Source organism: Eleginops maclovinus, chromosome 11 (genome assembly GCF_036324505.1).
Source record: "Eleginops maclovinus isolate JMC-PN-2008 ecotype Puerto Natales chromosome 11, JC_Emac_rtc_rv5, whole genome shotgun sequence".
Lineage (NCBI taxonomy): Eukaryota > Metazoa > Chordata > Actinopteri > Perciformes > Eleginopidae > Eleginops > Eleginops maclovinus.
In genome coordinates this window covers 283,342-307,120 of record NC_086359.1, presented here as the reverse complement: position 1 = coordinate 307,120, position 23,779 = coordinate 283,342, and the positions used below count along the sequence as shown (strand labels likewise).

Below are 23,779 nucleotides of genomic sequence, written 5' to 3'. Positions count from 1 at the left end.
GATTGTTAAATATATTTAAATTGATTGATACGGCTAAAAGTCTCTGTGCAGAGAGCAGCTGGCTGTGCAGCCCGGTTACTGCCAGGGGGTCTCATGGTGAACCCCTTGGTGTGCAGCCCGGTTACTGTCAGGGGGTCTCATGGTGAACCCCTTAGTGTGCAGCCCGGTTACTGTCAGGGGGTCTCATGGTGAACCCCTTGGTGTGCAGTCCGGTTACTGCCAGGGGGTCTCAGCCACCTCCTCCAGATTGTCCAGTTTAACTCCAACTACAGAGCTAGCCTTCCTCACGAGTTTGTTCAGCTGTCAGCATCCCTTTGGTTGGTGTTCCCCCCCCAGCACACCACGGCAAAGAAGAGCACACTGCCCCCACATACTGGTTTATTCTTTATTCTCCAATTCATTAAATTCTACTTTGATTTGCTGAAGATAGTCTGTATTTATTAATAAGATTAATTTATAATAAATTAAATCTGTAATTTCTGAGATTTTATGAAGAAATTCTGTATTTCTTTTAAATAAATTAACTGCTGCAGTTATAAGTAAACCGGATATGACATCACATAGATATGTTCCAGTGCTTACTGATCGTCAGATAAAAATACGATTTAGAGTTCAGTAATTGTTAAATAAATATTCATAAGTGTAGTTTTTTAATTTTGTACTGAAATTCTGTATTTATTTTATTGAACAAAAACCTATATATTGTTATCAATAAAAACGAACTGCCCCGGATATGACGTACTATCACAACAGAGCGGTGAAGAAGCTAGCATCGCAGGACGAGCACCTTCTCCAGGAAAACACAGACTGGTCCATTAAACACAGATAAAGGAGGAAGCCTCTCCAGAAGCGGAGCACCGACACTGCAGAGATGCCCGAGAGTAAGTCTGAGCTACGGAACTCTATTAGCTTTACATATAATACATATTTAGCTGCATTAGCATTAGCTCTGTTAGCACGATGCTAGCAGAAGTGTTAGCTCTTTAACGTTGTTAACTTAGCCTAGCTTCTGATACCAGAATCACAACAAACTAGCATCAGAATGATGTTGAGAATAAAAGCCTTTATCGTCATGATACATGCACGAGACAAAGAGAAGAGCTACTCCATTTTAACGTGCTTCCAGAACATAAGACAACAACAACAACAACAACAACAACAGATACAGGCAGACTGAGGTAATCAAATACAGTGCGGGAGTTTTATTCAGGAGTAGTAACAGATGTACACATGATATATATTACCGAAGCATGGGTGACTGCACCGGGAGGAAGGCTAATGGGTGGTGGACTTCATTGGTGCATAATATGCTCAGATATAGAAGATCAATTTAAGATTTGAACTTTGTCTCATAAATGTGTGGAGTTTCGGACACTTGACGTATTCTATATTCCTGTCACAGTGTAAGGAGCATAACAATGAGTCAGGTAATGCTTGGGGTTACTTCACATATGAATTGCTTTGCGTTTCAGCTGAGAGTTACTCCAACCCTCTGGCCCCCGAGGGCCACGAGCAGGAGGACCCCCGCTCAGCAGCGCAGTGAGTACTCATCCATTCCCTGCAAACTGAGACCATTGTTTACACAGATCCTAGTTATATACTGATGTGTGTCTGCAGGTCCAAACTGACCAATGACGACTTCAGGAAGCTCCTGATGACGCCGCGGGCGACCCCCTCCTCGGCCCCACCCTCAAAATCCAGACATCTTGAGTGAGTGAATCCACTGATGATGGTGGTGGTGGTGATGAGGAAGATGATGATGATAATAAAGTTGTTTTTTCTCCCAGAATGCCAAAGGACTACAACGAGGACGAGGACCCTGCAGCCCGGAGGAGGAAGAAGAAAAGGTGACGAGTCGCTGACTTTATTTAAAATATCGCCCTGTGATGTCCCGTCATTTTTTAGAGTTTAACGAGGGATTTTCTGCTGTGTTTCAGCTACTATGCTAAGCTACGTCAGCAGGAGATGGAGCGAGAGAGGGAGCTGGCTGAGAAATACCGCGACCGGGCGAGAGAGCGGCGTGACGGAGTCAACAAGGACTACGAGGAGACTGAGCTCATTAGCACCACCGCTAACTACAGAGCTGTAGGACCCACCGCTGAGGCGTGAGTAATGCTAAGCTAAAGCTAACTACAGAGCTGTGGGAGCCACCGCTGAGGCGTGAGTAATGCTAATGCTAAATGCAGTGCTGTAGGAACCACCGCTGATGCGTGAGTAATACTAATGCTAAATACAGATTTGTAGGAGCCACCGCTGAGGAGTGACTAATGCTAAGCTAATGCGATATACAGAGCTGTAGGAGCTACCGCTGAGACGTGACTAATGCTAAGGTAAAGCTAACTACAGAGCTGTAGGAGCCACACCTGAGGTGCGAGTCATGCTAAGTTAATGATAAATACAGAGCTGTAGGAGCCACCGCTGAGGCGTGAGTAATGCTAAGCTAATGCTAACCTAACCTGGCCTGCATATTTTCCTGTTTTAGTACTAACTGCACTGTGTGTACTTCAGGGACAAGTCGGCAGCAGAGAAGCGCCGGCAACTGATCCAGGAGTCTAAGTTCCTGGGAGGAGATATGGAACACACTCACCTGGTGAAGGGGCTGGACTTCGCCCTGCTGCAGAAGGTTCCCCTCACACCTCTTTATCAATGACATCATCAGAAACCTGTATCCTCTCCCAGGCGGTGGGCTCTGTGGAGCAGGGCAGTGTTCATATTAAGTGTGTGTGTGTGTGTGTGTGTGTGTGTGTGTGTGTGTGTGTGTGTGTGTGTGTGTGTGTGTTAGGTGCGAGCTGAAATCACCAGTAAGGAGAAAGAAGAAGAAGACATGATGGAGAAAGTCCAGAAGGAGACCAAGTATGACACCGTGTTTAGTGTGCATTAGCCCAGGCTGTGATGATGTTCTTGTCATGCAGGGGTTTGTGTTGAGGATGGGCCCCCTCCTCCTCTGAAGCGTGTTTGTATATCTGATGATTTGAATGTGTCTTCCCAGGAAAGACGTGGAGCCGGAGGAGAAGATCGAGTTTAAGACTCGTATGGGTGAGTGTGACCTGGACTCTTACTCTGTAATACTGGGCCTTGTTTCCTCCTGTCCAAACAGACATCCTGTTCCTGATCTGTGTGTCATATTAACCACCCCCCCCTTCCCCCCCAGGAAGGAACATCTACCGGGTTGTGTTCAGGACGGGGGGGCTGGAGAGGAACGAGCTCTTTCTGCCTGGCAGGATGGCTTACGTTGTCGATCTGGATGATGAGTTCACTGACACCGACATCCCCACCACCCTGATCCGCAGCAAGGCCGACTGCCCCAGCATGGAGGTACCTGAACGCACCGCACTTTACATTATGACACATTACAGCAGCGTGGAGGTACCTGAACGCACCGCACACTTCTTTATAATACAACAGCATGGAGGTGCCTGAACGCACCGTGCGTTACTTTTCATTATGAGACATTACAACAACCTGGATGTACCTGAACGCACCACACATTACTTTACATTAAAACTCATTACAGCAGCGTGGAGGTACCTGAACGCACCGCACACTTCTTCACATTATGAAACATTACAGCGTGGAGGTATCTGAACGCACCGCACACTTCTTTATAATACAGCAGCACGGAGGTGCTTGAACGCACCGCACACTTCTTTATAATACAGCAGCACTGGGGTACCTGAACGCTCCGCACACTTCTTTATAATACAGCAGCACGGAGGTGCCTGAACGCACCGCACACTTCTTTATAATACAGCAGCACGGAGGTGCCTGAACGCACCGCACACTTCTTTATAATACAGCAGCACGGAGGTGCTTGAACGCACCGCACACTTCTTTATAATACAGCAGCACGGAGGTGCCTGAACGCACCGCACACTTCTTTATAATACAGCAGCACGGAGGTGCTTGAACGCACCGCACACTTCTTTATAATACAGCAGCACGGAGGTGCTTGAACGCACCGCACACTTCTTTATAATACAGCAGCACGGAGGTGCCTGAACGCACCGCACACTTCTTTATAATACAGCAGCACGGGGGTACCTGAACGCACCGCACACTTCTTTATAATACAGCAGCACGGAGGTGCCTGAACGCACCGCACACTTCTTTATAATACAGCAGCACGGAGGTGCTTGAACGCACCGCACACTTCTTTATAATACAGCAGCACGGAGGTGCCTGAACGCACCGCACACTTCTTTATAATACAGCAGCACGGGGGTACCTGAATGCTCCGCACACTTGTTTATATTACAGCAGCACGGGGGTACCTGAATGCACCGCACACTTCTTTATAATACAGCAGCACGGGGGTACCTGAACGCTCCGCACACTTCTTTATAATACAGCAGCACGGGGGTACCTGAATGCACCGCACACTTCTTTATAATACAGCAGCACGGGGGTACCTGAATGCACCGCACACTTCTTTATAATACAGCAGCACGGGGGTACCTGAATGCACCGCACACTTCTTTATAATACAGCAGCACTGGGGTACCTGAACGCTCCGCACACTTCTTTATAATACAGCAGCACGGGGGTACCTGAATGCACCGCACACTTCTTTATAATACAGCAGCACTGGGGTACCTGAACGCTCCGCACACTTCTTTATAATACAGCAGCACGGGGGTACCTGAACGCTCCGCACACTTCTTTATAATACAGCAGCACGGGGGTACCTGAATGCACCGCACACTTCTTTATAATACAGCAGCACGGGGGTACCTGAATGCACCGCACACTTCTTTATAATACAGCAGCACGGGGGTACCTGAATGCACCGCACACTTCTTTATAATACAGCAGCATGGAGGTGTCTGAACGCACCGCAGCACTGCAGTTTGTTGGAGATAATATCTGACGGTACTCTCCGTGTCCCTCAGGCTCAAACGACGCTCACCACCAACGATATCGTGATTTCGAAGCTGACGCAGATCCTGTCGTACCTCCGGCAGGGGACGCGACACAAGAAGATCAAGAAGAAGGACAAAGGTAAACGGGGAGTGATAGAGAGCAGCAGCTCTGAGCTCTCCTCTCCTGACCTGCTGCCTCTGTGTTTCAGGGAAGCTGGACGACAAGAGAGCACCTGAAGCTGACCTCAGGTGAGTGCTCACACCTCCTCCTGTTCCTCTTCCTCTCCTGTTCCTCGTCCTGTTCCTCTCCTCTTCCTCTCTTCCTCTCCTCCTCGTGTTCCTCTCCTCTTTCTCTCCTGTTCCTCTCATGTTCCTCTCCTCTTCCTCTCCTCCTCGTGTTCCTCTCCTCTTTCTCTCCTGTTCCTCTCCTCTTCCCTTCCTCCTCTTCCTCTCCTGTTCCTCTCTTCTCCTCCTGTTCCTCTTCTCCTCTTCCCCTCTTCCTCTCCTCTTCCTCTCCCCTTCCTCTCCTGTTGCTCTCCTCCAGTTCCTCTCCTCTTCCCCTCCCCCTCTTCTTCTTCTCCTCTTCCTCTCCTGTTCCTCTCCCCCACTTCCTCTCCTGTTCCTTTCCTGTTCCATTCCTCCTGTTCCTCTCCTCCTGTTCCTCCTCTTCCCCTCTCCTCTCCCTCTCTTCTTCCTCTCCTCTTCCTCTCTTGTTCCTCTACTGTTCCATTCCTCCGGTTCCTCTCCTCCTGTTCCTCTCCTCTTCCCCTCCACCTCTCCTGTTCCTCTCCTCTTCCTCTCCTGTTCCTCTCCTCTTCCCCTCCACCTCTCCTGTTCCTGTCCTCTTCCTCTCCTCTTCCCCTCCACCTCTCCTGTTCCTCTCCTCTCCTGTTCCTCTCCTCTTCCTCTCCTGTTCCTCTCCTCTTCCCCTCCACCTCTCCTGTTCCTCTCCTGTTCCTCTCCTGTTCTTCTCCTTCTCCTGTTCCTCTCCTGTTCCTCTCCTCCTGTTCCTCTCCTCTTCCTCTCCTGTTCCTCTCTTCTTCCTCTCCTGTTCCTCTCTTCTTCCTCTCCTGTTCCTGTTCCTCTCCTCTTCCTCTCCTGTTCCTCTCCTCTTCCTCTCCTCAGAACTTCATTTCTGCTTGTGTTTCAGTATCTTCGAGGACATCGGGGATTACATCCCGTCGGCCGGCTCTTCCTCCAAACCTCCCAAAGACAAGGAGAGACACCGAGAGAGAGACCGGGAGCGGGAGAGGGAGCGGGAGAGGGAGCGGGAGAGGGAGAGGGAGAGAGACAGGGAGAGAGAGAGGGAGGAGGAGAGCAAGAACAGAGCGAGACACAGCTACTTCGAGAAACCAGAGGCCGAGGAAACCACGGTCAGACATCTTGGTTTCATCAAGTGTTGTTGTTGTTGTTGTTTCTATGATTATAATTCTGCTCTGCTTCTTTCTTCAGGTTGTGGAGCTGGATGAAGGTAAGCTCAGTTATTTATACTTTAAACCACAGACTGTCCAAATCTGTGTGATGCGTTCAGGGCCAGCTGTATAATATACTGTTTACAGTGTGATGCGTTCAGGGCCAGCTGTATAATATACTGTTTACAGTGTGATGCGTTCAGGGCCAGCTGTATAATATATAGTGTTTACTGTGTGATGCGTTCAGGGCCAGCTGTATAATATATAGTGTTTACTGTGTGATGCGTTCAGGGCCTGGCTCGGTGAGGGATCAGATAAAGATCATCAATGAAAAGTTTGCAGGAGCAGCAGGAACCCAGTGGCCCGGACACACTCCATATCCTTATCATGGTTTGTTGTTGCTGTTGTTGTTGTTGTTGTTGTTGTTGTGTAAATATGGTATTTAGTGTATTTCCTGAGCTATTAGTACAAGGGGGAAGGAGCAGCTGGGAGATTTCTTTGGAGGATCGAACTCCTACGCTGAGTGTTACCCTGCTACGTAAGAGACACACACACACACACACACACACACACACACACACACATATTATAACTGTGTGTGTGTGTGTGTGCGCAGGATGGATGACCTGGCAGTGGACAGTGATGAGGAGGTGGACTACAGTAAGATGGACCAGGTAACTAGGACTCCCAGCACGCACCTCTTCCTGCTGTTTTTGTTATTATAAGATGATGATGATGATGATGATGATGATGATGGTGTGTTTCAGGGTAATAAGAAGGGTCCTCTGGGGCGCTGGGACTTTGACACTCAGGAGGAGTATTCGGATTACATGAACAACAAGGAGGCGCTGCCTAAGTACGCTTACTACACATTTCCTCAGCTCTGTCTCTCAGGCTGTTTCCACTCTGCCCTCAGCGCTGTCTCTCAGGCTGTTTCCACTCTGCCCTCAGCGCTGTCTCTCAGGCTGTTTCCACTCTGCCCTCAGCGCTGTCTCTCAGTCTGTTTCCCCTCTGCCCTCTGCTCTGTCTCTCAGGCTGTTTCCACTCTGCCCTCTCTCTGTCAGGGTGTTTCCTTTCTGTCCTCAGCTCTCTGTCAGGCTGTTTCCCCTCTGCCCTCAGCTCTGTCTGTCAGGCTGTTTCCTTTCCGCCCTCTGTCAGGGTGTTTCCTTTCTGTCCTCAGCTCTGTCTGTCAGGCTGTTTCCTTTCCGCCCTCTCTCTCAGGGTGTTTCCTTTCTGCCCTCAGCTCTGTCTCTCAGGCGGTTTCCTTTTCGCCCTCTCTCTGTCAGGTTGTTTCCTTTCTGTCCTGAGCTCTGTCTGTCAGGCTCTTTCCATTCTGCCCTCAGCTCTGTCTGTCAGGCTGTTTCCACTCTGCCCTCAGCTCTGTCTGTCAGGCTGTTTCCACTCTGCCCTCAGGTCTGTCTGTCAGGCTGTTTCCACTCTACCCTCAGCTCTGTCTGTCAGGCTGTTTCCACTCTACCCTCAGCTCTGTCTGTCAGGCTGTGTCCTTTCTGCTCTCAGCTCTATTTGTCAGGCTGTGTCTGATGACATTTGTCCCTTCAGGGCTGCCTTCCAGTACGGCATCAAGATGTCTGAAGGCAGGAAAACCCGTCGCTTCAAAGAGACCAATGAGAAGGCAGAGCTGGACCGCCAGTGGAAGAAGATCAGCGCTGTGAGTTATTAAATTATTGAATTATTCGATATAATATATTTATTTGAATACGATGAGGAGACGAGATGTTAATGAACGATTGTGTTTCAGATCATCGAGAAGAGGAAGAAGATGGAGGCTGACGGGTGAGTCCCTCTTTATCAACAGCAACATTAAATAAAGGTTATATGAAGGTGACATTAGGGTGACATTAGGGTGACATTAGGGTGACATTAGGGTGACATTAGGGTGATATTAGAGTGACATTAGGGTGATATTAGAGTGACATTAGGGTGACATTAGGGTGACATTAGGGTGATATTAGAGTGACATTAGAGTGACATTAGGGTGACATTAGGGTGACATTAGAGTGACATTAGGGTGACATTAGAGTGATATTAGAGTGACATTAGAGTGACATTAGAGTGACATTAGGGTGATATTAGGGTGATATTAGGGTGACATTAGGGTGACATTAGAGTGACATTAGGGTGACATTAGGGTGACATTAGAGTGACATTAGGGTGACATTAGAGTGACATTAGGGTGACATTAGAGTGACATTAGAGTGACATTAGGGTGATATTAGGGTGATATTAGAGTGATATTAGAGTGACATTAGAGTGATATTAGAGTGACATTAGGGTGACATTAGGGTGATATTAGGGTGACATTAGAGTGACATTAGGGTGACATTAGGGTGACATTAGAGTGATATTAGAGTGACATTAGAGTGACATTAGAGTGACATTAGAGTGACATTAGAGTGACATTAGAGTGACATTAGAGTGACATTAGGGTGACATTAGGGTGACATTAGAGTGATATTAGAGTGACATTAGAGTGACATAAGAGTGATATTAGAGTGATATTAGGTGACATTAGGGTGATATTAGGGTGACATTAGGGTGACATTAGGGTGACATTAGGGTGACATTAGAGTGACATTAGAGTGACATTAGGGTGACATAGAGTGATATTAGAGTGACATTAGAGTGACATTAGAGTGACATTAGAGTGACATTAGGGTGACATTAGGGTGACATTAGGGTGACATTAGAGTGACATTAGGGTGACATAAGGGTGATATTAGGTGACATTAGGGTGACATTAGGGTGATATTAGGGTGACATTAGGGTGATATTAGGGTGACATTAGGTGACATTAGAGTGACATAGGGTGATTTAGAGTGACATAGTGACAGAGTGAGATTAGGGTGACATAGGTGACATTAGGGTGACATTAGAGTGACATTAGGGTGACATTAGAGTGACATTAGAGTGACATTAGAGTGACATTAGGGTGACATTAGAGTGACATTAGGGTGATATTAGAGTGACATTAGGGTGACATTAGGGTGATATTAGAGTGATATTAGGGTGACATTAGAGTGACATTAGGGTGATATTAGAGTGACATTAGGGTGACATTAGGGTGACATTAGGGTGACATTAGGGTGACATTAGAGTGACATTAGGGTGATATTAGAGTGATATTAGAGTGATATTAGGGTGACATTAGAGTGATATTAGAGTGACATTAGGGTGATATTAGAGTGACATTAGAGTGACATTAGAGTGACATTAGGGTGACATTAGGGTGATATTAGAGTGACATTAGAGTGACATTAGGGTGACATTAGAGTGACATTAGGGTGACATTAGGGTGATATTAGGGTGATATTAGAGTGACATTAGGGTGATATTAGAGTGACATTAGAGTGATATTAGAGTGACATTAGGGTGACATTAGAGTGACATTAGGGTGACATTAGAGTGACATTAGGGTGACATTGGTGACATTAGAGTGATATTAGAGTGACATTAGAGTGACATTAGGTGATATTAGAGTGATATTAGGGTGACATTAGGTGACATTAGGGTGATATTAGAGTGACATTAGGTGATATTAGAGTGGATTCAATGATAGGGGTGTGACTATTAGAGTGACATTAGGTGACATTAGAGTGACATAGTAGGGTGAATTAGAGTGATATTAGAGTGACATTAGGGTGATATTAGAGTGACATTAGGTGAATTAGGGTGATATTATTAGGGTGACATTAGGTGACATTGGTGAATTAGGTGAATTAGAGTGACATTAGAGTGATAGGGTGACATTAGAGTGACATTAGAGTGACATTAGGGTGACATTAGAGTGAATTAGGACGTGACATTAGAGTGACATTAGAGTGATATTAGGGTGACATTGAGTGAATAGGTGATTAAGTGAATTAGGGTGACATTAGAGTGACATTGAAGAGTGACATTAGGTGATATTAGTGACATTAGGGTGACATTAAGGATGTGACATTAGTGATATTAGGTGACTATATTAGAGTGACATTAGGGTGACATTAGAGTGACATTAGGGTGATATTAGGGTGATATTAGAGTGACATTAGAGTGACATTAGGTGACATTAGAGTGACATTAGAGTGGACATTAGGGTGACATTAGAGTGATATTAGGTGACATTAGGGTGACATTAGGGTGACATTAGAGTGACATTAGGGTGAACTAGAGTGATATTAGAGTGACATTAGAGTGACATTAGGGTGAATTAGAGTGACATTAGGGTGACATTAGAGTGACATTGGGTGACATTAGAGTGACATTAGGGTGACATTAGAGTGACATTAGGGTGACATTAGAGTGATATTAGGTGACATTAGGGTGACATTAGAGGTGATATTAGATGTGACATTAGAGTGACATTAGAGTGACATTAGGGTGACATTAGAGGTGACATTAGAGGTGATATTAGGGTGACATTAGGGTGACATAGAGTGACATTAGGGTGACATTAGGTGATATTAGAGTGACATTAGAGTGACATTAGAGTGACATTAGGGTGACATTAGGGTGGATATTAGAGTGACATTAGGGTGACATTAGTGTGACATTGGGTGACATTAGAGTGACATTAGGGTGACATTAGAGTGACATTAGGGTGATATTAGGGTGACATTAGGGTGACAGAGTGATATTAGAGTGACATTAGAGTGACATTAGAGTGACATTAGGGTGACATAGGGTGATATTAGAGTGACATTAGGGTGACATTAGAGTGACATTAGGGTGACATTAGAGTGACATTAGGGTGATATTAGAGTGACATTAGGGTGACATTAGGGTGACATTAGAGTGACATTAGAGTGATATTAGAGTGACATTAGAGTGATATTAGGGTGACATTAGAGTGACATTAGGGTGACATTAGAGTGACATTAGGGTGACATTGGGGTGACATTGGGGTGACATTAGAGTGACATTAGGGTGATATTAGAGTGACATTAGGGTGACATTAGAGTGATATTAGAGTGACATTAGGGTGATATTAGAGTGACATTAGAGTGATATTAGAGTGATATTAGAGTGACATTAGGGTGATATTAGTGACATTAGAGTGATATTAGAGTGATATTAGGGTGACATTAGAGTGACATTAGAGTGACATTAGAGTGATATTAGGGTGACATTAGGGGTGACATTAGAGTGATATTAGAGTGACATTAGGGTGATATTAGAGTGACATTAGAGTGATATTAGAGTGACATTAGGGTGACATTAGAGTGACAGAGTGATATTAGAGTGACATTAGGGTGACATTAGAGTGACATTAGGGTGACATTAGAGTGACATTAGGGTGACATTAGGGTGATATTAGGGTGACATTAGAGTGACATTAGGGTGACATTAGAGTGACATTAGGTGATATTAGAGTGACATTAGGGTGACATTAGAGTGAATAGGTGACATTAGAGTGACATTAGGGTGATATTAGGGTGATATTAGAGTGACATTAGGGTGACATTAGGGTGACATTAGAGTGACATTGGGTGACATTAGAGTGACATTAGGGTGACATTAGAGTGACATTAGGTGACATTAGGGTGATATTAGAGTGACAGGTGACATTAGGGTGACTATTAGAGTGACATTAGGGTGACATTAGGTGGTGACATTAGAGTGACATTAGGGTGATATTAGGTGACATTAGAGTGACATTAGGGTGACATAGAGTGACATTAGGGTGACATTAGAGTGACATTAGAGTGACATTAGGGTGACATTAGAGTGACATTAGGGTGACATTAGAGTGATATTAGAGTGACATTAGGTGACATTAGGGTGATATTAGAGTGACATTAGGGTGATATTAGGGTGACATTAGGGTGACATTAGGGTGACATTAGAGTGACATTAGGGTGATATTAGAGTGACATTAGAGTGATATTAGAGTGACATTAGGGTGACATTAGAGTGACATTAGAGTGATATTAGAGTGACATTAGGGTGACATTAGAGTGACATTAGAGTGACATTAGGGTGACATTAGAGTGACATTAGGGTGATATTAGAGTGACATTAGGGTGACATTAGGGTGATATTAGGGTGACATTAGGGTGACATTAGGGTGACAGAGTGATATTAGAGTGACATTAGGGTGACATTAGAGTGACATTAGGGTGACAGAGTGATATTAGAGTGATATTAGAGTGATATTAGAGAGTGATATTAGCGTGATATTAGGGTGATATTAGAGTGATATTAGAATGATATTAGGGTGATATTAGAGAGTGATATTAGCGTGATATTAGAGAGTGATATTAGAGAGTGATATTAGGGTGATATTAACGGTATGTTTATGTTATGTGTTTCAGGGTGGACATAAAGCGGCCTAAATACTGAAGCAGGTTAAATTCCGTCAGAGATCGACGCCACTCGTTTAGATGAAATGTTTTAAAGTTCTTTCAACACCTTGTTATGATTCATGTGTAAATCTGAAGACCAATAAACATCAATAAACATCAACCTCAGAGACGTAATATTAATGTTTGTGTCCTGCTGCTCTGCTCGGTACGCTGCGTCATGGTTAAAGGTTTCTGTGGATTTAAGGATTTCTTTGTGCTTAAGTGTTTCACAGTAAGTGAAAAACTGGAGCAAAGTGTACCTTTAGTTAATGAGACCAACATCAGCTGTTAATGAAGAGGCCTGGTCTCTAATTAACTTGGAGTGTGTGTGTCAGTGTGGTTTTGTATTAATGAGTGTTTGTTGACCTCGTTAAGCTTGTTTGGACTCGGCTCCTTGTTAAGTTCACAGTGTGTGTGACAGCGATCTGATGAATATTCAGATGTTCCCGAGGACACTCACTAGATGCTAACGAAGCTCAGAGCTCCGCCCACCTGCTTCCCCCCCAAACAGTACACTGTGTTTTTATAAAACATGAATATTTATTTTAAAGTTTATTCTGATCCTTTTTATTATCTTGGAGTTATAAACTATATATAAATCATGTATGAATATCAGAAAACTTTCTTTTGTTCCCTTTCTGCTCTCTGATTGGTCGCCTTCACACCGTCCTGTTGGTCTCACTCACACACCTTAATTCATATTTTAAAGATGAGTTTCTCCGTTTGAATAAAGAGACGAGTTGTTATGATGTTTTATTTAATGACGATCACAGAGACTTTATATCAGAAAGAATCCTGAAACATCGCACTCACGGAAAACATCAATATGTGAACTACCAGCTGCTTCTTAACGGTGTGTAGCCCCGCCCCTATCCTGCATAACGCCGCTGGACATTACAATGACAGCAGTAATTATTAATAATAAAGTCAGTAGATATAATAAAGGGCAGAGAGCGGTGGCTGATGGGAATTTGGGAGATGGGAGTTTCTGTCATTACAGCTGTAATGACTCAGGAGGAAATCATCAAGAGGAGCTTTTCAGAATAAAAGTCTCATTTGCTAATGCACGTGAGCATCATGCTAATGCACGTGAGCGTCATGCTAATGCACGTCAGCACCATGCTAATGCACGTGAGCATCACGCTAATGCACGTGAGCGTCATGCTAATGCACGTGAGCGTCATGCTAGCCGTGAGTCACGTGGAAGAAGAGGCTCACCGGTCAGTGGTTCTCTCCGGTCAGCTGGTGCAGCTCTTCCTGCAGCGTCTTCTCCTTCAGACACTGCTGCATCACAAGTGGCACCACAGACACAACCACAGGACCAGAACCATCAGGACCAGAACCCCCTCCCCTTACCTGTGGTCTGCAGCTCCTTCTTCTCCTGCTGGCTGCGTCTGTTCTGACCAGTGACGTGCGGTGAGGGGAGGCCCTCACCTGTCATCATGAAAAGTAAAATGAAGAAATAAATGTAATGATCATATTTATCCAGTTGTTTGTATTATAAAGTTATTTTCCTTTTAATTTCACCAGTTTTACATTATTTTGATCCAAAATCGCAGAATTTTCATATTCACGTTCAAACACTGAGAACGGCTGCTCGGTGAGGCACCAACCTGCTGACATGCTATACAGTGAGACTGTAACTGCTGTCTGTCTGTATGTCGCTATTAAAATGTTCAAACACTCTGGCTATATTAACTAATTTCCATACTTTAGCTGGTGTATATAATATACAGTGTTTTTGGTCAACTGTATGTCTGTAACGTGTCTCTTGTGCTGAGCAGAACCGCTGCGAAGAGAGACTAGGTGAGGCACGCAGTTCTCCTGCCTCATGGCAGTGGGTGCTAGTGAGTCCAGTGATTCTTCGTGCGCTGCAGAATAAGTGACAGCGAGCTAAAATTTACAGTTAAGTCAAGTGCAGTCGTTTGCTTATTTTTTCGTCTCGCCTGACCCTACTTTTAGAATGGAGGATTGCATATCCAAACTAAAACAATTTTCATAAGATGAACATTTAATAAGATGCTCTAAGGTTCAAATCTGATTGTGATGACGTCAGTGCCTCACCAGCCATGAACTTCACCGCACGTCACTGGTTCTGACCCTGAGCTAGCAGTCCATAGCTAATCTGTAGCTAATCTGTAGCTACCAATCCATAGCTAATCTGTAGCTACCAGTCCATAGCTAATCTGTAGCTACCAGTCCATAGCTAATCTGTAGCTACCAGTCCATAGCTAATCTGTAGCTACCAGTCCATAGCTAATCTGTAGCTAATCTGTAGCTACCAATCCATAGCTAATCTGTAGCTACCAGTCTGTAGCTACCAGTTTCTGCCGTCACCGTCTCTGTGTCTCAGGAAACTGTCAGTCACCTGGATATTGGTCAACAGTGTCTCCATGGAGGTCAGGCTCTCGGCCAATAGGTACGGAGTGAGGGCGGGCAATGTGAGGTTCTTTGAGGTGAGCAGCCGCTTCTCATTGGTCGGTTTGAAGAGGGAGAGTGTGTGTAGCTAGGAGGGGTAGCTAACCCGTCTCAGGAGCAAGGCTGAGGAAGGGTAGCTAACCCGTCTCCGGAGCGGGGCTGAAGAAGGGTAGCTAACCCGTCTCCGAGGAAGGGTAGCTCTAACCCGTGTCCGAGGAGGGGTATCTCACCCATCTCCAAAGCGGGGCCGAGGAGGGTTAGCTAACCCGTCTCCGGAGCGGGGCTGAGGAAGGGTAGCTAACCCGTCTCCAAAGCGGGGCTGAGGAGGGGTAGCTCTAACCCGTCTCCGAGGAGGGGTAGCTAACTCGTCTCCGGACCAGGGCTGAGGAAGGTTAGCTAACCCGTCTCCGAGGAGGGGTAGCTCTAACCCATCTTCGAGGAGGGGTAGCTCTAACCCGTCTCAGAGGAGAGGTAGCTCTAACCTGTCTCCGGAGCGGGGCTTAGGAAGGGTAGCTAACTCGTCTCCGAGGAGGGGTAGCTGTAACCCGTCTCCAAGGAGGGGTAGCTAACCCGTCTCCGGAGCGGGGCTGAAGAAGGGTAGCTAACCCGTCTCCGAGGAGGGGTAGCTAAGCCGTCTCCGGAGTGGGGCTGAGGAAGGGTAGCTAACCCGTCTCCAAGGAGGGGTAGTTAACCCGTCTCCGAGGAGGGGTAGCTGTAACCCGTCTCCGAGGAGGGGTAGCTAACCCGTCTCCAAGGAGGGGTAGTTAACCCGTCTCCGAGGAGGGGTAGCTAAGCCGTCTCCGGAGTGGGGCTGAGGAAGGGTAGCTAACCCGTCTCCGAGGAGGGGTAGCTCTAACCCGTCTCCGAGGAGGGGTAGCTAACCCGTCTCCAAGGAGGGGTAGCTAACCCGTCTCAGAGGAGAGGTAGCTCTAACCTGTCTCCGGAGCGGGCTTAGGAAGGGTAGCTAACTCGTCTCCGAGGAGGGGTAGCTGTAACCCGTCTCCAAGGAGGGGTAGCTAACCCGTCTCCGGAGCGGGGCTGAAGAAGGGTAGCTAACCCGTCTCCGAGGAGGGGTAGCTAAGCCGTCTCCGGAGTGGGGCTGAGGAAGGGTAGCTAACCCGTCTCCGAGGAGGGGTAGCTCTAACCCGTCTCCGAGGAGGGGTAGCTAACCCGTCTCCAAGGAGGGGTAGTTAACCCGTCTCCGAGGAGGGGTAGCTAAGCCGTCTCCGGAGCGGGGCTGAAGAAGGGTAGCTAACCCGTCTCCGAGGAGGGGTAGCTCTAACCCGTCTCCGAGGAAGATTCAAGAAGCTTTATTTATCCCGAGGGAAATTGAGGTGCAACAGTTCAATACAAAGAAGGAAGGAGAAATATACACTCAATAGACATCAAATATTACTAAGTATAAACTAAAATAACCAAATATAAACTAAATGTATCAACAATAAGAGCAGCTTTGCAAATATGAAATAGTGAAGTAGTTACAGTAACTACGTAGGTATATACAATATACAACAATACGTATAGTGCAAATGGCAGTACAGTAATAAGAGAACTAATGAAACTAAGCTGAATACTAAATACTGAATAAAGTGACATGTGAAAGTGAAAGTAAAGTGAAATGACAGCATTGCGATGAAATAAAGTGTCACTGAGTCTCCAATGTTCCTCTAACGACCTGAGGTGGATGAGTTAACGAGTCTGATGGCCACAGGAAGAAAGGACTTCCTGTGGCGTTCTGTGGTACACCGGGGTGGAATGAGGCTATTGCTGAAGGTGCTTCTGTATGAGGTCAGCACCTGGTGGAGAGGGCGAGCATTGTTGTCCATGATACTACGCAGCTTGCGCAGCATCCCCCTCTCAGACACCACCAGCAAAGAGTCCAGCTGGACCCCCAGGACGGAGCCAGCCTTCCTGACGATCCTGCTGATCTTGTTGGCGTCTGCTGACCTCAACCTGCTTCCCCAGCACGCAACACCAAAGAAGATGGCACTGGCTACCACCGACTGGTAGAACATCTTCAGCATGGTGTTACAGACGTTGAAGGACCGGAGCCTCCGCAGGAAGTAGAGTCGGCTCTGGCCCTTCTTATACACAGCCTCAGCGTTCTTGGCCCAGTCCAGTTTATTGTCCAGGTGAACACCAAGGTATTTGTAGTCCTGAACAATGTCGGCAGTCACCCCCTTGATGGAAATGGGTGTGGGGGTAGATCTCCTCCTGCGGAAATCCACCACCAACTCCTTTGTCTTGGCGGTGTTGAGCTGCAGGTGGTTGAGCTCACACCACTCAACGAAGGAGTCCACGACACCCCTGTACTCCTCATCATTTCCCTCGCTGACACAGCCAACAACTGCAGAATCGTCTGAAAACTTCTGCAGGTGGCAAGACTCAGAGGAACTGAAAGTCTGAGGTGTACAGGGTGAACAGGAAGGGAGACAGAACGGTTCCCTGTGGAGCCCCTGTGCTGCTGACCACAGTGTCAGACACACAGTCCTGCAGTCTGACATACTGTGGTCGACCCGTCAAATAGTCCGTGATCCAGGAAACCAGGGAGGAGTCCACCTGCATCGCCGTCAGCTTACTCCCCAGCAGGTCAGGCCGAATGGTGTTGAACGCACTGGAGAAGTCGAAGGACATGATTCTCACAGTGCTACCGGGTCTGTCCAAGTGGGCGTAGGCACGGCGAAGCAGCAAGATGATGGCGTCTTCCACTCCTAGCTTCGGGTGGTAGGCAAACTGCAGAGGGTCCAGCGATGAACTAACCAGGGGCCAAAGAAGTGACAGGACCAGCCTCTCCAGGGACTTCATCAGGTGGGACGTCAGCGCCACCGGTCTGTAGTCGTTGGAGGTGCTGGGACGCGCCTTCTTCGGTACCGGAACCAGGCAGGAAGTTTTCCACAGCACAGGGACCCTCTCCAGACTCAGACTCAGGTTAAAGATGTACTGCAGGACTCCACTCAGCTGGGCAGCACATGTTTTGAGGATCCTCGGGCTGACGCCGTCGGGACCTGCAGCCTTGCCTGGGCGGAGCCTGCACAGCACATTCCTCACCTGCTCTGCTGTGAAGGTCGGTGTGCCATGTGTGGGGGCAGAAAGAGTCTGTGTTGATGTTGATGGGGGAGGGGTGAGGTAATGGTAATGGTGGGGGAGAAAGAGCAGGTACGGTGTAGCTGTGGAGGGACGGTGTGGGAGGGAGGACAGCAGGGCCGGAGGTTCTAAGGGGGATGGTTGTAGAGGAGCTGGGGGAGGGGTAGACCGGAGCCCTCTCATCGAATCTATTGAAGAACAGATTCAGCTCGTTGGCCCGGTCAGGCCCACCCTCTATTGTCTGGCTACCAGGTTGTTTGTAGCCAGTGATGCTCCTCATGCCACTCCACACACCCTTCAGGTTGTTCTGCTGGAGTTTGTGCTCCAGCTTCCTCCTGTAGCTGTCTTTACCCTGCTGTATCTTCTCCTTCAGTTCCCTCTGAACTCGCCTCATCTGCTCCCTGTCCCCGTCTCTGAAGGCCCTCTTCTTCTCGTTAAGCAGGAACTTGATGTCTTTGGTGACCCACGGCTTGTTGTTGGGGAAACAGCGTACAGTCTGTATGGGAACAACACTGTCCACACAGAAGTTGATGTACCCTGTTATGCAGTCCGTGACATCATCAATGTCCTCCCCATGAGAATCACAGAGCAAATCCCAGTCTGTTGACTCAAAGCAGCCCTGCAAAGTCTCCTCAGCCTCCTGTGACCATCTCCTCACAGTCCTGATGGTAACAGGCAGCCGCTGGACTAGAGGCTTATACAGGGGCTTAAGGTGGATGAGGTTGTGGTCTGACCTTCCAAGTGGAGGAAGGGCAGTGGAGCTGTATGCCTCCTTAACATTGGCATACAGCAGGTCCAGTGTCTTGTTTTCCCTGGTGGGACAGTCCACAAACTGCTTGAAGGTGGGCAGTGTTGCAGCCAGAGTGACGTGGTTGAAGTCCCCAGATATCGCGATGAATGAGTCTGGGTGCTGTGTCTGAAGCAAGGGGCAACTTCCGAGTCTCCAAAATTAAGCCCATAAGGAAGTGCCAAAAACCTGCAGTTCCTCGAATGGCCGCGTGGCCTGGCTGCAAAACAGAGCAAATCCCCATAGAACCCCATGTTAAAATGTCTAACTTTGGAGCAGAAATAAACATGTTTACAGCCTGGTTCAAAAAACGGTTTTCTCTGTATAGCTAGTTTCCGCGTTCATGACAACTGTGAGGGGGGTGAATTTTCATTAAAAAATCCAGTTCAAAAGATATTAAGCCATAAAGTTCTGCATAATTAGGGGCGTGGCCGATTTGAGTGACAGCTGGGGTTGTTATATTAAGGTTAGCTGCATGGGATAGCTGTCACCAATTTTGTCACAAATATAAAAGTGCCATTCTTTCTCAACAGTCATAGTCAAGACAATAAGCTGTCGATAGCAGCTCAGCTCACATAAGTTCCAGTCCCCTACGGACTTCTATTAGTGGTCATTCCCTTGGAATGAAGAGTGCATTAAATGAAATATATTATTATTATTAAAGCAGGCAGGGGAGGCGTTAGCACTGGTAGCTTCTTCAACCGCGGTATAGGCCTACGGAATACTGTTACCCTATCCAGCGATACCTTAAGTTAACGTTACAGTAAGTCAGCCCAAGGAAATCGTCGTTGTTATAGAGTTGTATTGATCAGAATTAAACCGATCAGGGCTTATTTTGTAACTAACACCCTACCCCAACGGATAGACCATTGAGCAATCATCCTGTCATGCAACGTTAGGCTGTCTTTACCCAAAAAGTACACAGAAAAACTTAATCAAGTGTCATCCAAATAAACACTTACTCCTAACTAACTGTTAAAGTTATGTGAAAAAAACTGAACTCGCTTTGATTGATTTCCTAATTGTTTTTTAACGTTATATGTGCATGCATTAAGTAAACGTTAACATTACTGGTGTTTGGTGTTCTTAAACGTGATATATTCACAGTAACATTGACAAAATGTCAGCAAATCTAGTTTTTCTTTACCATCATAACATATAAATAAATACATGTTTGAAGTATTGTTGTATAGTGTCAGGTTAACTTACCCCAAGAAACGTATTAAGCCGGAGGAAAATGTCAACGTCTGGTGAGTGCTGCGAGTTACAGTTCAGGTTAGCATATACCGGTAGCCTAACTTCTAGCTAGCTTGGTAACCTCGAGGTAGGTGGGCGTGTTCCAGCAGCCAGGCTTCATTCGCCCCGCCCCAGTTTCACTCACAACCCAACCCTTTAACCATTTATGGATTATCCGGGAGCAGGCGGAGTCAGGCACTGACAAGATGGCGGCCATTTGAGCTTCATTTGAGCTCTTCAGAAACCTATGGGTGACGTCACTGAGGGTTTGTCCATTATTTTTACAGTCAATGGTCTGAAGTCTCCCGACGACGGAGTGGGTGACGTCAGTCGCGAGCGCTGCGTTTGCCGACGGTGGAATGTATGTGGAACAACCAGGAGAATCACGTGTGAGAACTCACGCGGCAGATAGTATGGCCGTAGACTCACTGCAAGCACTTCAATGTCCGACTACACACACGTTCCTTTACAGTAACATGTCCAGGAAAACGCCACTTGTTGTTAACGAGAATAGCAAGCCCCCCACCTTTCCTCTTGCCACTCTCTTGGTGAGTCCTGTCCGCCCGAACAGTGAGGAAGCCGTCCACAGTTGCGAGGGAGTCCGGGGTGTCCTCGTGGAGCCATGTCTCCGTGAAACAAAGCACACTGCTCTCCCGATACACCCGCTGAGTCCTCACCAAGCCCGCTAGCTCGTCCATCTTGTTCGCTAGCGACCTCACGTTCCCCATGGTGATAGAAGGGAGATATGGTTTATATCTCCGCTTCTTCTCCCGTTGTTTACGTCCAGCCTTGCATCCCCTGTACCTCCTCTTCAGCTCCCTGGGGATTTCAGGCCTCTCCCGTAGCAACGAGGTTGTATGTTGTAGCCATACCTGCAAACTAGTCACCTTTCGGCGAAATTCGCCGTTTTCAACTCAAAATATGTCATTGATGTGAATCGTGTAGATCCGAAGAGTTTTGTTTTTTTTGGGGGGGGGGGGGGGGGCTGACCGACGACTGACCGACCAACCATAGACTGTATAACCGACTGTATAATGAGCAAGAAACAAGTTTGCTATCTTCACAATAAATAACATCTTTGTTGAAATGACTTGTGTTCCACGACCACCGACCAATCATGAGCAAGATAAACCACAGCGCGCTTTTTTTACCCACCGGTCCCTCTTGGAGTGGAGTGCTCAGTCGTCAGCGAGTGGTTCTTCTGGACAATTTTCGGGATACGTTACAGATACAAGTTTTGAGGTAAGTCTAGTAGCAGCTAATCTGGCAAAAACATTGTATGCTGTATCATTTTAACGTTGCTGAAGTAAAATTATTTGAGCCGAATAAAGTGTATTAACATGCTTCAGCTGATCAGCTTGGTAGGTTGCTAGCTAACCTCAGTGAATTGTGTTAAAGTTAGCCTAGCTAGACCAGTTCTACGTCACCTCGTTCAATGCGAACAGAATGCGTTTGTGAAGGCTGATCTCCACAGCATCCGTCCTGTTACCTGATATTACTGGCGGCTGTCATTGTGGTCAGATCTGAGAGGGATGAAAACGAACACGTAATGAACAAATACACATCCGTGTGTGGTTTAGGCCTAGTGAGTAGCTGGTAGTGGTGCAACGGATGATCCATGATCCGTTTGGATCAATTATTTCGGTTTCATCAACTTTTTAGTAGCTACGAAAAGTTTGGAGTTACAAACAAAATCTACAAACGCTGGCGACCGTGTGTAGAGTTAGTTTACAGTAAGCACATATAACGCTTCACTGTTGGAAATGACAGTATTCATGTTGTGCTGTGTTATGTACACAAGACGCAGATGCCTTTGAAACACGCGATCTAAAAACGAAAACATGTTTTATATGTAGTAACAATTGTTGGCAATTGGCAGGTTTAAGATCCAGATTAGGTTCATGGTTGTGGATTATCTATGTAAATCGACTCTACAGATTACACGTTCATTCTACATGTTGAATGATGATAGCGTAATACAAATATAGGCTATACATACAATGACAGAACTGCCGTGGGCGATATGTTATCCATATCCTTTGTTAAAATTAATGTTCAATAGCTCTATGCCAATGGAAACAACAGAACGTGCGCATTACATATGGACCAATGCGACACGTTCATTACGGCCGTGGACCGATAAACACTCAGTACCGTACGCACACCAACCGGCATTTGCGTGTTTAACACCTTGTTTAACACCGTGTTTAACACCGTGTTTAACACTGGCGTTACCGCCGCTTAACTTAAATAATGAAGAACTGCTTTTAATTACGACTTGGCCGAGATCTTAACGTGCTGTTCATGTGTTTCCCATGAATAGCCTACTACTATAACTCTGAGCGGAGCAGGATATAATGCGCATGCGCGGCGTTGCTAGGCAACGTGTATAAAGGCTGTGGGGGGGGGGGGGGATGCCCCCAGACCCCAGACCCCAGACCCCCCTACAACGGTTTAGTTTGTCACCTTTTTCAGCCCTTCTGAGTTTGCAGGTATGGTAGCGCCAACAGCTGACTCCGGGTGTAAACAAAGGCTCCGCCGTAATGTTGTTGAGCCAGGCGGAACGCGATTCAGTAAGTGTCCCCGGAATGAGAAACACGGCGAAAAAGTTCCAAAAACATAATTGGCTAAGGGTGGCACAACTACTTACTGAAAATAAATGCTAATAAACAAACAATACTAAGAATAAATAACTAAAAAGTAGGAAAAGAGAGAAAGCCACTGTTGCTGGCTGCCGCTCGTAGCAGCGCCGGAACCGGAAGGGTAGCTAACCCGTCTCCGGAGTGGGGCCGAGGAAGGTTAGCTATCCCGTCTCTGAGGAGGGGTAGCTAACCCATCTCCGAGGAGGGGTAGCTCTAACCCGTCTCCGGAGCGGCGCTTAGGAAGGGTAGCTAACCCGTCTCCAAGGAGGGGTAGCTCTAACCCGTCTCCGAGGATGGGTAGCTCTAACCCGTCTCCGGAGCGGGGCTGAAGAAGGGTAGCTAACCCGTCTCCGATGATGGGTAGCTCTAACCCGTCTCCGGAGCGGGCTGAAGAAGGGTAGCTAACCCGTCTCCGAGGAGGGGTAGCTAACCCGTCTCCAGAGCGGGGCTGAAGAAGGGTAGCTAACCCGTCTCCGAGGAGGGGTATCTCACCCTTATCCGAGGAGGGGTAGGCTAACCCTTATCCGAGGAGGGGTAGCTCTAACCTGTCTCTGAGGATGGGTAGCTCTAACCTGTCTCTGAGGATGGGTAGCTCTAACCTGTCTCTGAGGATGGGTAGCTCTAACCTGTCTCTGAGGAGGAGTAGCTAACCTGTCTCTGAGGAGGGGTAGCTCTAACCCGTCTCTGAGGAGGGGTAGCTCTAACCCGTCTCTGAGGAGGGGTAGCTCTAACCTGTCTCTGAGGAGGGGTAGCTCTAACCTGTCTCTGAGGATGGGTAGCTCTAACCTGTCTCTGAGGAGGAGTAGCTAACCTGTCTCTGAGGAGGGGTAGCTCTAACCCGTCTCTGAGGAGGGGTAGCTCTAACCCGTCTCTGAGGAGGGGTAGCTCTAACCTGTCTCTGAGGAGGGGTAGCTCTAACCTGTCTCTGAGGATGGGTAGCTCTAACCTGTCTCTGAGGAGGGGTAGCTAACCTGTCTCTGAGGAGGGGTAGCTCTAA

General features: G+C 47.0%; 1 protein-coding gene across 1 annotated transcript; it reads left to right on the top strand.

The window, feature by feature from the left end:
• Positions 1 to 728: 728 nt before the first annotated feature.
• ik (IK cytokine) lies at positions 729 to 12,736 on the top strand. Its single transcript, XM_063894221.1, has 20 exons — positions 729 to 881; positions 1,473 to 1,539; positions 1,618 to 1,710; positions 1,788 to 1,847; positions 1,938 to 2,105; positions 2,509 to 2,623; positions 2,783 to 2,853; positions 2,990 to 3,036; positions 3,152 to 3,315; positions 4,890 to 4,998; positions 5,069 to 5,108; positions 6,010 to 6,232; positions 6,312 to 6,330; positions 6,563 to 6,648; positions 6,742 to 6,809; positions 6,888 to 6,945; positions 7,039 to 7,127; positions 7,832 to 7,940; positions 8,031 to 8,065; positions 12,586 to 12,736. The coding sequence occupies exons 1-20, from the start codon at positions 872 to 874 to the stop codon at positions 12,611 to 12,613; spliced, it is 1,659 nt and encodes a 552-aa protein (XP_063750291.1). The 5' UTR covers positions 729 to 871; the 3' UTR covers positions 12,614 to 12,736.
• Positions 12,737 to 23,779: the final 11,043 nt, after the last annotated feature.